Here is a 15,104-nt window from a genome sequence, read left to right as displayed (position 1 = left end):
CCCAGGAAGCTAAATCTAAGCAGGATAAATTTAAGAGATGTACACCCAAAAATAAATAGACGAGAAAGACAAAGAATACCAAAAGCAGCAAGAAAAAGGCAACTGATCCAGAAAAAAGGATCTTCAAAAAGATTAACAGCTCACTCTACTCATCAGAAACTATGAAGGCCAGCCAGAGTTGGTGGGATGACATATTCAAAATGCTGAAAGAAAAGTCTTATCAACTCAAGAGTTCTACATCCAGCAAAACTATCCCTCAAAAGTGGAGAAATTAAAATAATCCCAGGTAAACAAAAACATGGAATTCAATACTAGCAGACCATCTCTAAAAGAAATTAGACTAGAGAAATTCCTTCAGGCTGAAATACACTAGACAGAAACTCGAATCTCCATCAAGAAATGGCAGGCACTGGTAAAAGTAACTGCATAAAATAAATATAAAGAATAAAAAACAGAATCAAAGATATTTTTAAAAACATCTGTGTTTACTGCAGCATTATTCACAATAGCCAGGAGGTAGAAGCCTATAAGTTCATCAGCGATGAATGAGTAAAACAAAAGAAGGCAACAATGGAGGAATAAACAACAGCAACGTAAGCTGTATAGGAAATAAATAGCAAAAAGGCAGGCATAAACCCTACATTCATAGTAACTAAACATAAATGGATTAAACACTGCATTCATAAGGCAGAGACTGGCAGAACAGATAAAAAAAAAATCATGATCCAACAATATGCTGTCTACAAGAAATACACTTTAGATTCAAACACAAGTAGGTTGAAAGTAAAAAGATGGAAGAAGATAACACCATACAAACAGTAACAAAAAGACAGCTGGAGTGATCACACTAAAGCAGAGAATATAGACTTTAAAACAAAAATTGTTACCAGAGGCAAAGGACATTTTATAATGATAAAAGGGTTAGTCTGTGAAGATGTAACAATTATCAACATATATATACACAACAACAGAGTTCCAAAATACATGAAATGAAAATGACAGAACTGAAGGGAGAAGCAGATAATTTAACAATACTAGTTGAAGACCAATATCCCACTTTTTTTTTTAAGATTTTATTAATTTATTTGACTGAGCTTACAAGTTGGCAGAGAGGCAGGCAGAGAAAGGGGGAAGCAGGTTCCCTGACAAGCAAAGAGCCCAATGAGGGGCTCGATCCCAAGAACCTGGGATCATGACCTGAGCCGAAGGCAGAAGCTTAACCCACTGAGCCACCCAGGCACCCCAATATCCCACTTTCAGTAATGGGTAGAATAGAAGATCAACAACACTAGTTCACTGGGGCTGCCATAACAAAGTTTCACAGACTGAGTGCCTTAAACAACAGAAATTTATTTCTCGTAGTTCTGAAAGCTAAAAATCCAAGATCATGGCATTGACAGCTTTGGTTTGTTTTGAGGACTGTCACCTTGGCTTACAATTAGGTCACCTTCTCACTGTGTCCTCCCAGGATCCTCCTTATATGCCTGCACATCCCTGGCATCTCTTCTGTGTTCTAATCTCTTATTTTTATAAGCACACTAGTCACATCCAATATGGCCCACCGTAGTGGCCTTGTTTTAACTTAATTCCCTCATTAAAAGCCCTATCTCCAAATACAGTCATTCTGAGGTACAGGGTAAGGTTAGGGCTTCAACCTATGAAGGGAGTAGGGCATAATTCTGCCGATAGTAACAGGAAACAAAAAATTAGGAGATGATTACCTACATCAGGTCTTTCAAGCCATTGTACAGATTCTGGCTGTTACTCTGCATGAAATAGCCACTGAAAGTTTGTATTTTTAATTTAAATTCAAGGTAGTTAACATATACAGTGTAGTACTGGTTTCAGGAGTAGAATTTAGTGATTCATCACTTATATATAACACCCAGTACTCATCCTAAAAAGCCCTTAATACCCATCCCCCATTTAGCCCATCCTTTGACCCACCTCCCCTCCAGCAACTCTTATTTATTTATTTATCAGAAGGAGAGAGCACAAGCAGGGAAAACAGCAGGCAGAGGGAGAACCATGCTCCCTGCTGAACAAGGAGCCTGTTGTGGGACTCGATCCATCCATCCACATTGTTGCAAATGGCAATATTCCATTCTTTTTGATGACTAATATTCCTCTATGTGTGTGTGTGTGTGTGTCTCCACGTCTTCTTTGGTCATGCATCTGTTGACGGACATTTGGGCTCTTTCCATACTTTGGCTATTGTTGATAGTGCGACTATAACTGGGTGTGTGTGCCCCTTCCAATCAGGACTTTTGTATCCTTTAGATAAATACCTAGTAGAGGAATTGTTCGGTCATAGGGTAGCTCTGTTTTGCCAATAAAGTTTCTGAGCAGAGAAGTAATATGATGACTCTTAGATTTTAAAAAGACCTCTTTGGGGGCGCCTGGGTGGCTCAGTGGGTTAAAGCCTCTGCCTTCAGCTCGGGTCATGATCTCAGGGTCCTGGGATCGAGCCCCACATCGGGCTCTCTGCTTGGCAGGGAGCCTGCTTCCTCCTCTCTCTCTGCCTGCCTCTCTGCCTACTTGTGATCTCTCTGTCAAATAAATAAATAAAATCTTCAAAAAAAAAAAAAAAGACCTCTTTGGCTGCTATGCTGAAAACAGATCTTCGTAGCACAAGGGCAAAAGCAAGGAGGGGAGTTAGTGTTAGTTTCCAGTGGCTACTGTAACAAATTGCCACAAACTTAGTGGCTTAAACAATTCAAATTTATTATCCTATGGTTCTGCAGGTTAGAAATCCAAAGGTCAATTGTCACTGGTCAAGATGTCGGCAAGGCTGGTTCCTTCTGGAAGCTCTGAGGGAAGGATCCATTTTCTTGCTTTTTTTCAGTTTCTATAATCGCCTGCATTCCTTGGCTCATGGCACCTTTCTGGGATCATTCCAACCTCTTCCATGATCACATTTCCTACTACTCACTCTGATCCTCCTGCCTCCCTCTTACATGGACTCTTATGATTACACTGGGCCCACCTAAATAACTGGGAATAATCTTCCTGTTCCAAGATCCCTAACTTAATCATATCTGCAAAGTTCCTTTTATCATGTAAGATAACACACTGGCAGGTTCCAGGGATTAGAGTGTAGACATTTTGCAGGGGGAGAGAAGCATTTGATTCAGCCTACCACAGGAGGCTGCTCCAACAATACAGACAAGAGATAATAGTGGCCTGTTTCAAAGTGGTACAAGCCATGGTGGTGACAAGTGGTGAAATTCTGGATACATTTTTAAAACTCATAGGATTAAAGATAGACTGGATTTGGGAAAGGAAGGAGAGAAAAGAGTAAAAAATGACTCAAAATATTTGTTAGGAGTACTGGAAGGAAAAAAGGGTGTTCATAAAGCCTTTCACTGCAAATCCTATCAGTCTCAGATTAAGAAATGTTAATGATCTAATATGTCCTCAGAAACATACTAAATGCTAGAGCCAAGAATGAGCTTTAACCTAGCCCAGAAACCAAGATATTCTAACAGGAAGCCATCCCTGAACCAGATGATTCAATTCAACAGACATCTGAGTGAATATCTACCAGATTCTAATCACTGTACCCAAGACAGAACAACACGAGTGTGTGGGTGGTGTGCTCCATATAACACTCATGGGATGTTTGAAAAGAGAAATGAATGGCAACTAGAGATTAAGGGAAGGCTTTTCTGGAAAAGGCTGAGAAGAGATCAGACTCTGAAGTAAGGAATAGCATCCAACCAGAAGAAGTGCATAAATAAATGCTCAGAACTGGAAATTAACCTGGAAGGTATGTCCATACTGGAAAGTATGGACGGCACGGGCTACAGGATTTCCACAGCTCCACCAAAGCAGCTCCACCAACAAGAAAAATGAATGCATACTCGCATGGGTGTGGGGTGTTGCCTATCACCCTCTTTCAGGTGTCACATGGGCCTTCACTCACACTGTGCCCTCTGAAATGGAAGCACAAAAATGACAATGTACTCCAAAGCTGGTCAGCAAATCCCCCAAAAGTTTTTCCAGAAGGGGACCCAACTGGATTTGTCATATACATTGAAAACAGGGAGAAAAAACTTAACAAGGGCTTTAGGTTTCTATACTATTTAGAGAAAGAAAAAACTCCAGAATATTATCCAATTGCACATTTTAACCTAATATTTGCAACTTTGTAGGTAAGATTCACTTGAGGTACTTTTAAAAATACCAATGCCCATGGGCACCTCAGTTAGTTAAGCGTCTGCCTTCAGTGCTCAGGTCATGATATCAGGGTCCTGCTCAGCATGGGGGGGCCCTGCTTCTCCCTCTACCACTCCCCCTGCTTGTGCTCACGCGTGTGCGCACGTTCTCCCTTCCTCTCTCTCCCTTTCCCTCTCCCTCTCTCTCTCTCTCTCGCAAATAAATAAAATCTTAAAAAAAAAAAAAAAAGATCCCCACATGATTCCAATGTGCAGCCAGGGTTGAGAACTACTGCTTCACTGAAATGCAGGGCATCTGTTGTTCCAGATTACTCTTTAGCAACCTCTATAGTTCTCAATTCTGATTTTTGCAATAATCCAGACTATCTCCAACAAGCGGTGATATTACAAATACAGTTGACCCTTGAATAACACAGGTTCAAACTGCACAGGTAAATTTATCCTTGGGTTTGGTTTTTTTGTTTTTTTTTCAGATACATACAGTGGAGTACCACAACTATATTTTCTCTTCCTTACAATTTTTCCATATATACATATTCTCCAGCTTACTTTATCATAAGAATTAGACATAATATACAAAATATGTATTAAATGTTTATGTTCTTAGTAAGTCTTCCTGTCAACAGCAGGCTATTAGCAGTTAGGTTTGGGGGAAGTCAAAGTTATACACAGATTTTCAACTATTGGCACCCCAAACCCCCCCCATATTATTCAAGGGTCATTTATTTATTTAATAACTGGTACAGCATTGAACAGAAAGTAGACTGATGACAGCACTAGAACTGAGTCAAGATTCCCTGATGGTGGCGGGTGTAAGGGGTTTGGAGAGGAGGCAGAAAGGGAGGAGTGGGAACACACAGGACAATAGCTATGTCACTACTAGTCCAGCAGTATTTAACTACTTTAACAATTGGCACATGCTGGCTCAATACCAGCCTTCTCTCCAACTTTCTCAAGGGACATGATAAAATTATCAAAATAAAATTTTTATGTTCCTGACTTAATGAAAGAAACAGAAATGTAGGGTGCATGGCCCTTTGAACACCGTAAGGATCTGTGCTGTATAATCAAATATCAAAGACAGACCAGAGGGAGGCAGTAATTCCATAAAGTAGGGGAAATGTTTTCTAAAATCAAAATAGGGTGCCTGCCTGGCTGACTCAGTCAGAAAAGCATTCGACTGGGGCATCTGGGTGGCTCAGTTGTTAAGCATCTGCCTTTGGCTCAGGTCAAATCTCAGGGTCCTGGGATTGAGCCCTGCATGGGGCTCCCTGCTCGGTGGGAAGCCTGCTTCTCCCTCTCCCACTCCCCCTGCTTGTGCTCCCTCTCTCGCCGTGTGTCTGTCTCTGTCAAATAAATAAATAAAATCTTTAAAAAAAAAAAGAAAGAAAGAAAAACATTCAACTCATGATCTCAGGATTGTGAGTTCAAGCCCCACATTGGGTCCAGAGATTACTAAAAAAAATAAACTCTAAAATCAAAAATAGTGGGCATCTGGGTGGCTCAGTTGGTTAAGCAACTGACTGCCTTCAGCTCAGGTCATGATCCTGGAGTCCCAGGATCGAGTCCCAAATTGGGCTCCCTCCTCGACAGGGAGTCTGCTTCTCCCTCTGATCTCTCCCCTCTCATGCTTTCTCCTTCTCTCTCTCCCTCTCAAATAAATAAAATCTTTTTTTAAAAAATCAAAAATAGTATAATCCTGGGGCACCTGATTGGCTCAATCCATAGAGCATGAGACTCTTATCTCTGGGGTCATGAGTTCAAGCCCCACATTGGGCACAGAGTTTACTTAAACAACAACAACAAAAAAAGGTATAATCTATGTATCCCATCACTGTATCTTTTTCACAGTTCTGTAATATCCAGAATTCACTTTAAAAGTGATTTCTTAATTTCTCACAGGGCAGTTCTCTACATGCCAAGCGAACCACTGGTAAGAAAACTTGCAGGCAGGGCTGTATCTGATGCCATCTGAACTTGACTTTCCTGCTGAGCATGCAGCAACATGCCACCTTCCTTCCTTACAAAGTGACTGATTCTCTCTACACAAATTCTTTATGTTTTCTTAGTTATTGGTTTACTGCTTGTTTCTCTACTAGAATGTATATTCTTTGAGGACAGGGACATGTTCTAGATTCTATATCCTCAGGACCCAGAATAGTGCCTGGCACATAATAAGTAGTCAATATTTGGTAAATGAATAAATGACTACTTTAAAATAATCTGCACTGGGGAGCCTGGGTGGCTTAGTGGGTTAAGTTTCTGCCTTCGGCTCAGGTCATGATCTCAAGGTCCTGTGATCAGAGCCCTGCATCAGGCTCTCTGCTCAGCAGGGAGCCTGCTTCCCCCTCTCTCTCTGCCTACTTGTGATCTTTTTCTGTCTCTGTCAAAAAAATAAAATCTCAAAAAAAAAAAAAAAAAAAAAAAAGAAAACAATCTGCACTGTAGCTGACCTTAATGTACCCACTGGAAAAGTGTTTGAGGAACTAACATAACAACGATGTTTAAAAAGAGAGGAGCGCCTAGGTGGCTCAGTGGGTTAAGCCTCTGCCTTCAGTTCAGGTCATGAGCCCAGGGTCCTGGGATCGAGCCCCCCATCAGGATCTCTGCTCAGCGGGGAGCCTGCTTCCTCCTCCATCTCTGCCTGCCTCTCTGCCTACTTGTGATCTCTGTCAAATAAATAAATAATTTAAAAATTAATTAATAAATAAAAAATAAAAAGGAAATCCCAGGGGCGCCTGGATGGCTCAGTCGGTTAAGTGTCTGCCTGGGGCTTGGGTCACGATCCCAGGTTCCTGGGATGGAGCCCCACATCGGGACCCTCACACAGCAGAGAGCTGTTTCTCCCTCTCCCTCTGCTGCTCCCCCTGCTTGTGCTTGCTCTTTTGTACTCTCTGTCAAATAAATAAATAAAATGTTTTAAAAAAGAGAGAAAAAGATATCCCAAACTACCATCAGTTACAAAAACTATAGTATATTTATCCTACTCAATCCTTATATCTGTCCTTGTCAACACTTGGGTCACATATGACATGTAATTTTACCTTTTTAACAATTATTTTACTACACTGAAATGCACAGTAATGAAATATCATTAGCACTTACAAGTTAAATTTCTCCAGCATCTAAAATTGTAAACCAGCATAAAAATTAGCACATGCCAACAGCCTTAAAAAAAGGGCGGGGGGGGCACCTGGGTGGCTCAGTGGGTTAAGCCTCTGCCTTCGGCTCAGGTCATGATCCCGGGGTCCTGGGATTGAGCCCCACATCAGGCTCTCTGCTCAGCGGGGAGCCTGCTTCCCTTCCTCTCTCTCTGCCTGCCTCTCTGCCTACTTGTGATCTCTCTGTCAAATAAATAAATTAAATCTTTAAATAAATAAATAAATAAAATCCTTTAAAAAAGGGGGGGCTGTATCTTTTAAAGTTAGACTGATTATTTTATATCATCCTTCCTAATTACCAAAGCAATATACCTAGAAATATCTGAAAATACAGAAAAACATAAAGAAAAAGTGGCACCTTTATTCTCACTACACTGGAACAGTGCTGGAATTCAGTATCTCAATTTAAATTCGGGGGTGGGGGGTACACCTTGGTGGCTCCAAAGGTTAAGCATTTGCCTTCGGCTCAGGTCATGATCCCAGGGTCCTGGGTTTAAGCCCCTTGTCAGGCTCCCTGCTCAGCAGGGAACCTGCTTTTCCCTCTCCTTCTGCTCATGCTCTTTCTCTCACTATCTCAAATAAATAAATAAAATATTTAAAAAGAGAGCGAGCGAGAACTCTGGAGCCAGAATGCCTGGGTGGGAACTCCAACTCCACCACTTACTGGGTGGGGTGTTCTTGCGCACTTGAAACCTCTGTGCCTCCACCTTCCACATCTGCACGAAGCTAGTAACAGTACCTGAGAGAGCTGTCATAAGAATTCAAGGAGTTAACATCTGTAGAGCATTTAAGTGTGTATGGCAAAATTAAATGAGCATTTGCAAAATATGTTTTCAAAAGCAAAAATTAACTACTCTTTCAGTATTCAAGTGGATAAACAGTCTGCATATTTTACACAAACCACTTACCTAACAGTCTGACCAATAGGTCTTACACTTAGGTAGAGAACTGTTTCAAGAAATAAAATTCCTATAGATCATCTAACGAAAAGGTCTTAGGGTAAACAGAAGGGGAAAAAATTACCTCATAAACTTGTCCAATATATCCTCTACCCACATGTGCATTCGGAGGGACTGAAATCCATAGTGCCAAATTAGTTTAAACATGTTAATTATAAACCAGCTGCTCTCCTCAAATACCAGAGTCTCTCCATTATACACCCCCATTAGGCCACCAGAGCTCTGAATAGTAGAAAGACCTGCAAAAACAGAGAAAAGGTTAGCTAAACTCAGGGTTTCTATGTTGATCAAATGAAAGGTCATCTGAAGCTAGGGGACACTCTGAAGTGAGTGAATTCGAGGATTCCCCAGTTCTCAGGAATTAAAGGAGCTCTATCTTCAGAACAGTGTGTAATACACTGTTCGTTCACTACACTGTCCTAAAGCAGATCTCTAAAAGATGGGTCAGGTGGTCATACAGATACATCAAAATCAGACTGGCCATTTTTAGTTGGAAAAAAACTAAAAAGTCAAAGGAAAATGTCAGAATACAAACTGAGTTCAATTTAAAGACAAATGTTGGGCACCTGGATGGCTCAGTTGGTTAAATATCTACCTTCAGCTCAGGTCATGATCTTGGAGTCCTGGACTCAAGCCCTGTATCAGGCTCCCCGTTCAGTGGGGTATCTGCTTGTTCCCTCTGCCCTTCCTCCTGCTCATGCTCTCTCTCTCTCTCTCTCTCAAATAAATACATAAAATATTTTTAAAATTAAAAAACAAAAACAAAAACAAAAACAAACATCAGACATGAATATTTGCAGCATTAACTGCTCCTGGCATACATTTGCCCTCATGGAGGAAAGAGGCCCAGGAACCATCCACAGGGGATTTAGAAGGAGCAAAGAGAAAGGAGGCATCCCTATTCCTGTGCAAATCCTACTTTGCATAATTGGATATTTCAGATAACTGGAAGGAAGCAAAAATTACCCAATACTCCCTGAGCAAAGGGCCTGCAGAGACCTGCCAGACCTCCCCCAACCTGTCCAGCTCCTCTGCCGGCAGGGAAGCAGTCAAATGTTCCAGGTTCTAGGCATAGGCCTGCATCCATACCTGTCTGAGTGACTTTAAGCCAGACACTCAAAGCCTCTGTGAAATGAGTACACAAGGTTCCTGCTAACTCAAACCATTCTTTGATTCTTCAACACCAACCCAGAGGTTTAAGAACTAAGAACAGCAACCATCCCCCCCCCCCCCCCCTGGCTGTAATTCCAGATAACTGAAGATAGAGATAACTAGCGTCCCATTACAGGAAAGTGGCTCCTAACTAAGCTTGTACTAACTGCTAGCAGCAAAGTGAAGAAAACCGTTTTACCAACTTCTCTGTAAAAGACAACAAGGCGGAAAAGTTTCAGTTCCCCTATCTGATAAACATATCCATGGACGGTCACACAGAAATCTGCTTAGCTTTAAGACCAAATGACATACCCAGGTCCTTGACAAAACGCTTCATGTGCAGATTTAAAGGATGGATGACAGAACCTCCTGCCTCATATTCTTGCCCTCGGACAGTCATTGTGGCCAGACGGCCTCCCACCTCTCCTCTTTCAAACAGGTCAATCTTCACATCTTTCCCAAATTTCTGCCGCAAATAGTAGGCTGCTGAAGTGCCACCAATTCCAGCTCCAATAATTGCTATGGGTGGGAACAAAAAAAAAAAAAAGGAATAGTTTCTTTCCTTCTTACCCAGCTATGTGGGTTTTGTTTTTGAGTAACAGATGTTAGTCAAGGCTATAATCACCAATTTAGGCAAGTTGGGGACCTGGAGGCAAGTGACAGTTGCTGAAGATAGAACTCTGAATCTGGACAGACATTGCCCTCGAAAAAAGTGGTAGTACATTAATGTACAAATTGACATTGGATTTGGGGTGGGGGCAGATCCCCAAAGGTTCTCAGAGCTCTTTGTCCAGGCATCACTGGTTCTGCACACCTTCTTTGTGCCTAACACAAGGGAACACAGGAGGTGGGCCTTTCCAGCACGCATTTTAAATCAGGTGGCCGCCATTTTTGCCAAGATTTGTTCTGTCTCATTAATATAGATGGGTTAATGTCCCCACCAAACAAAGCTTGAAGGGGAATAAAAAAGAATACCAAACGCAGCGAAATCCAAGACTGAAATTTGAGAGTGGATTATTTCCGCTGTGTAGTAGTCCTAGGTAGAGAAATTGTGCAAGCTAGGGCCTCTGGGAGCAGGCCGACCTCAGCAAAGTGGAAGGGGGAATGGGGTTCCAGTCCAGCCTGTCAAGGGAAGCAGTCAGGGTCAGCTTGTTTGCACTGCTCGGTGTGCTGTGACCGCGTGCGCCTGTCATCCGCAGAGCGAGGCGGCCGGTCGCTCCAGAACAAACCAGAAGACTGGCCTCCCAAAGGTGCAGCAAGGGAAGGAGGGGAGAGGGTCCTCGGCCTCCCCAGACCCCCAGGCCTCCGAGACAGGGGCATGAGAGACGCTTGGCGGCCGGCCGCCCGCCTCAATACCCCCCTCCACCGCCCATTCCCCTAGTGGGCACATCGACAAGCCCGGGAAGACACGTTCCCTGGGGCACCGACAGCGACCCTGAGTCATGAACTGAGAAGACCGCGACCTGCGCGGAGGACTCGGTGCGCGCGGCCTGGTGGACGTCGCGGCCGCGAGGCCTGGTGCACTGCGCGCTCCCGCACCCCTTCCGCGCCGCCCCGCGTCACCTACCGATCTTATCCGGCGGGGCCCGGAGCTCGGCGCTACCGGGGCACCCCAAGCTGCACAGCAGCAGCCACAGCCCCAGAAGCGAGGAGACTAGCTCCCGAGCCATGAGCCCCATGGCTCCGGAGCGTAGCAGACCACCAGGAGCACCCGACAAGTCCGCCGGCTGCTACGAGTCTGCGCGCTCCGCATGCCCCGCCCCCGAATCGGGCTCTCTGCACAGCGGGGAGCCTGCTTCCCTTCCTCTCTCTCTGCCTGCCTCTCTGCCTACTTGTGATCTCTCTGTCAAATAAATAAATTAAATCTTTAAATAAATAAATAAATAAAATCCTTTAAAAAAGGGGGGGCTGTATCTTTTAAAGTTAGACTGATTATTTTATATCATCCTTCCTAATTACCAAAGCAATATACCTAGAAATATCTGAAAATACAGAAAAACATAAAGAAAAAGTGGCACCTTTATTCTCACTACACTGGAACAGTGCTGGAATTCAGTATCTCAATTTAAATTCGGGGGTGGGGGGTACACCTTGGTGGCTCCAAAGGTTAAGCATTTGCCTTCGGCTCAGGTCATGATCCCAGGGTCCTGGGTTTAAGCCCCTTGTCAGGCTCCCTGCTCAGCAGGGAACCTGCTTTTCCCTCTCCTTCTGCTCATGCTCTTTCTCTCACTATCTCAAATAAATAAATAAAATATTTAAAAAGAGAGCGAGCGAGAACTCTGGAGCCAGAATGCCTGGGTGGGAACTCCAACTCCACCACTTACTGGGTGGGGTGTTCTTGCGCACTTGAAACCTCTGTGCCTCCACCTTCCACATCTGCACGAAGCTAGTAACAGTACCTGAGAGAGCTGTCATAAGAATTCAAGGAGTTAACATCTGTAGAGCATTTAAGTGTGTATGGCAAAATTAAATGAGCATTTGCAAAATATGTTTTCAAAAGCAAAAATTAACTACTCTTTCAGTATTCAAGTGGATAAACAGTCTGCATATTTTACACAAACCACTTACCTAACAGTCTGACCAATAGGTCTTACACTTAGGTAGAGAACTGTTTCAAGAAATAAAATTCCTATAGATCATCTAACGAAAAGGTCTTAGGGTAAACAGAAGGGGAAAAAATTACCTCATAAACTTGTCCAATATATCCTCTACCCACATGTGCATTCGGAGGGACTGAAATCCATAGTGCCAAATTAGTTTAAACATGTTAATTATAAACCAGCTGCTCTCCTCAAATACCAGAGTCTCTCCATTATACACCCCCATTAGGCCACCAGAGCTCTGAATAGTAGAAAGACCTGCAAAAACAGAGAAAAGGTTAGCTAAACTCAGGGTTTCTATGTTGATCAAATGAAAGGTCATCTGAAGCTAGGGGACACTCTGAAGTGAGTGAATTCGAGGATTCCCCAGTTCTCAGGAATTAAAGGAGCTCTATCTTCAGAACAGTGTGTAATACACTGTTCGTTCACTACACTGTCCTAAAGCAGATCTCTAAAAGATGGGTCAGGTGGTCATACAGATACATCAAAATCAGACTGGCCATTTTTAGTTGGAAAAAAACTAAAAAGTCAAAGGAAAATGTCAGAATACAAACTGAGTTCAATTTAAAGACAAATGTTGGGCACCTGGATGGCTCAGTTGGTTAAATATCTACCTTCAGCTCAGGTCATGATCTTGGAGTCCTGGACTCAAGCCCTGTATCAGGCTCCCCGTTCAGTGGGGTATCTGCTTGTTCCCTCTGCCCTTCCTCCTGCTCATGCTCTCTCTCTCTCTCTCTCTCAAATAAATACATAAAATATTTTTAAAATTAAAAAACAAAAACAAAAACAAAAACAAACATCAGACATGAATATTTGCAGCATTAACTGCTCCTGGCATACATTTGCCCTCATGGAGGAAAGAGGCCCAGGAACCATCCACAGGGGATTTAGAAGGAGCAAAGAGAAAGGAGGCATCCCTATTCCTGTGCAAATCCTACTTTGCATAATTGGATATTTCAGATAACTGGAAGGAAGCAAAAATTACCCAATACTCCCTGAGCAAAGGGCCTGCAGAGACCTGCCAGACCTCCCCCAACCTGTCCAGCTCCTCTGCCGGCAGGGAAGCAGTCAAATGTTCCAGGTTCTAGGCATAGGCCTGCATCCATACCTGTCTGAGTGACTTTAAGCCAGACACTCAAAGCCTCTGTGAAATGAGTACACAAGGTTCCTGCTAACTCAAACCATTCTTTGATTCTTCAACACCAACCCAGAGGTTTAAGAACTAAGAACAGCAACCATCCCCACCCCCACCCCATGGCTGTAATTCCAGATAACTGAAGATAGAGATAACTAGCGTCCCATTACAGGAAAGTGGCTCCTAACTAAGCTTGTACTAACTGCTAGCAGCAAAGTGAAGAAAACCGTTTTACCAACTTCTCTGTAAAAGACAACAAGGCGGAAAAGTTTCAGTTCCCCTATCTGATAAACATATCCATGGACGGTCACACAGAAATCTGCTTAGCTTTAAGACCAAATGACATACCCAGGTCCTTGACAAAACGCTTCATGTGCAGATTTAAAGGATGGATGACAGAACCTCCTGCCTCATATTCTTGCCCTCGGACAGTCATTGTGGCCAGACGGCCTCCCACCTCTCCTCTTTCAAACAGGTCAATCTTCACATCTTTCCCAAATTTCTGCCGCAAATAGTAGGCTGCTGAAGTGCCACCAATTCCAGCTCCAATAATTGCTATGGGTGGGAACAAAAAAAAAAAAAAGGAATAGTTTCTTTCCTTCTTACCCAGCTATGTGGGTTTTGTTTTTGAGTAACAGATGTTAGTCAAGGCTATAATCACCAATTTAGGCAAGTTGGGGACCTGGAGGCAAGTGACAGTTGCTGAAGATAGAACTCTGAATCTGGACAGACATTGCCCTCGAAAAAAGTGGTAGTACATTAATGTACAAATTGACATTGGATTTGGGGTGGGGGCAGATCCCCAAAGGTTCTCAGAGCTCTTTGTCCAGGCATCACTGGTTCTGCACACCTTCTTTGTGCCTAACACAAGGGAACACAGGAGGTGGGCCTTTCCAGCACGCATTTTAAATCAGGTGGCCGCCATTTTTGCCAAGATTTGTTCTGTCTCATTAATATAGATGGGTTAATGTCCCCACCAAACAAAGCTTGAAGGGGAATAAAAAAGAATACCAAACGCAGCGAAATCCAAGACTGAAATTTGAGAGTGGATTATTTCCGCTGTGTAGTAGTCCTAGGTAGAGAAATTGTGCAAGCTAGGGCCTCTGGGAGCAGGCCGACCTCAGCAAAGTGGAAGGGGGAATGGGGTTCCAGTCCAGCCTGTCAAGGGAAGCAGTCAGGGTCAGCTTGTTTGCACTGCTCGGTGTGCTGTGACCGCGTGCGCCTGTCATCCGCAGAGCGAGGCGGCCGGTCGCTCCAGAACAAACCAGAAGACTGGCCTCCCAAAGGTGCAGCAAGGGAAGGAGGGGAGAGGGTCCTCGGCCTCCCCAGACCCCCAGGCCTCCGAGACAGGGGCATGAGAGACGCTTGGCGGCCGGCCGCCCGCCTCAATACCCCCCTCCACCGCCCATTCCCCTAGTGGGCACATCGACAAGCCCGGGAAGACACGTTCCCTGGGGCACCGACAGCGACCCTGAGTCATGAACTGAGAAGACCGCGACCTGCGCGGAGGACTCGGTGCGCGCGGCCTGGTGGACGTCGCGGCCGCGAGGCCTGGTGCACTGCGCGCTCCCGCACCCCTTCCGCGCCGCCCCGCGTCACCTACCGATCTTATCCGGCGGGGCCCGGAGCTCGGCGCTACCGGGGCACCCCAAGCTGCACAGCAGCAGCCACAGCCCCAGAAGCGAGGAGACTAGCTCCCGAGCCATGAGCCCCATGGCTCCGGAGCGTAGCAGACCACCAGGAGCACCCGACAAGTCCGCCGGCTGCTACGAGTCTGCGCGCTCCGCATGCCCCGCCCCCGACCGGCCTCGCCCCTCCGAGCTCCGCCCAGGCCCGCCCCCAGCCGGCCTCGCCCCTCCGAGCTCCGCCCAGGCCCGCCCCCAGCCGGCCTCGCCCCTCCGAGCTCCACCCAAGCCCGC

At 44.6% G+C, this 15,104-nt stretch overlaps 1 protein-coding gene across 2 annotated transcripts in view; it reads right to left on the bottom strand.

Annotated features, from left to right (window-relative positions):
* Positions 1 to 14,961, bottom strand: part of LOC111148173 (prenylcysteine oxidase 1) — a 22,054-nt gene extending 7,093 nt beyond the window's left edge. Inside the window, exons 1-3 of one of the 2 annotated variants that reach the window (XM_022504622.1) lie at positions 14,789 to 14,961; positions 13,534 to 13,740; positions 12,134 to 12,308 (exon numbers count right to left, since the gene is read on the bottom strand). In XM_022504622.1, coding sequence (XP_022360330.1) covers positions 12,134 to 12,308; positions 13,534 to 13,740; positions 14,789 to 14,900 — 494 coding nt within the window. In that variant the 5' untranslated portion in view covers positions 14,901 to 14,961. Of the gene's footprint in view, positions 1 to 8,362; positions 8,538 to 9,762; positions 9,970 to 11,017; positions 11,130 to 12,133; positions 12,309 to 13,533; positions 13,741 to 14,788 lie in introns of those variants that run through there. The other variant, XM_022504621.1, reaches the window with a different exon arrangement.
* Between the last annotated feature and the right edge of the window lie 143 nt (positions 14,962 to 15,104).

Source organism: Enhydra lutris, unplaced genomic scaffold (genome assembly GCF_002288905.1).
Source record: "Enhydra lutris kenyoni isolate GAN:26980312 unplaced genomic scaffold, ASM228890v2 scaffoldscaffold18, whole genome shotgun sequence".
NCBI classification, from domain to species: domain Eukaryota; kingdom Metazoa; phylum Chordata; class Mammalia; order Carnivora; family Mustelidae; genus Enhydra; species Enhydra lutris.
Note: the sequence above shows the minus strand (reverse complement) of the source record. Positions and strands in the feature narration are given on the sequence as shown.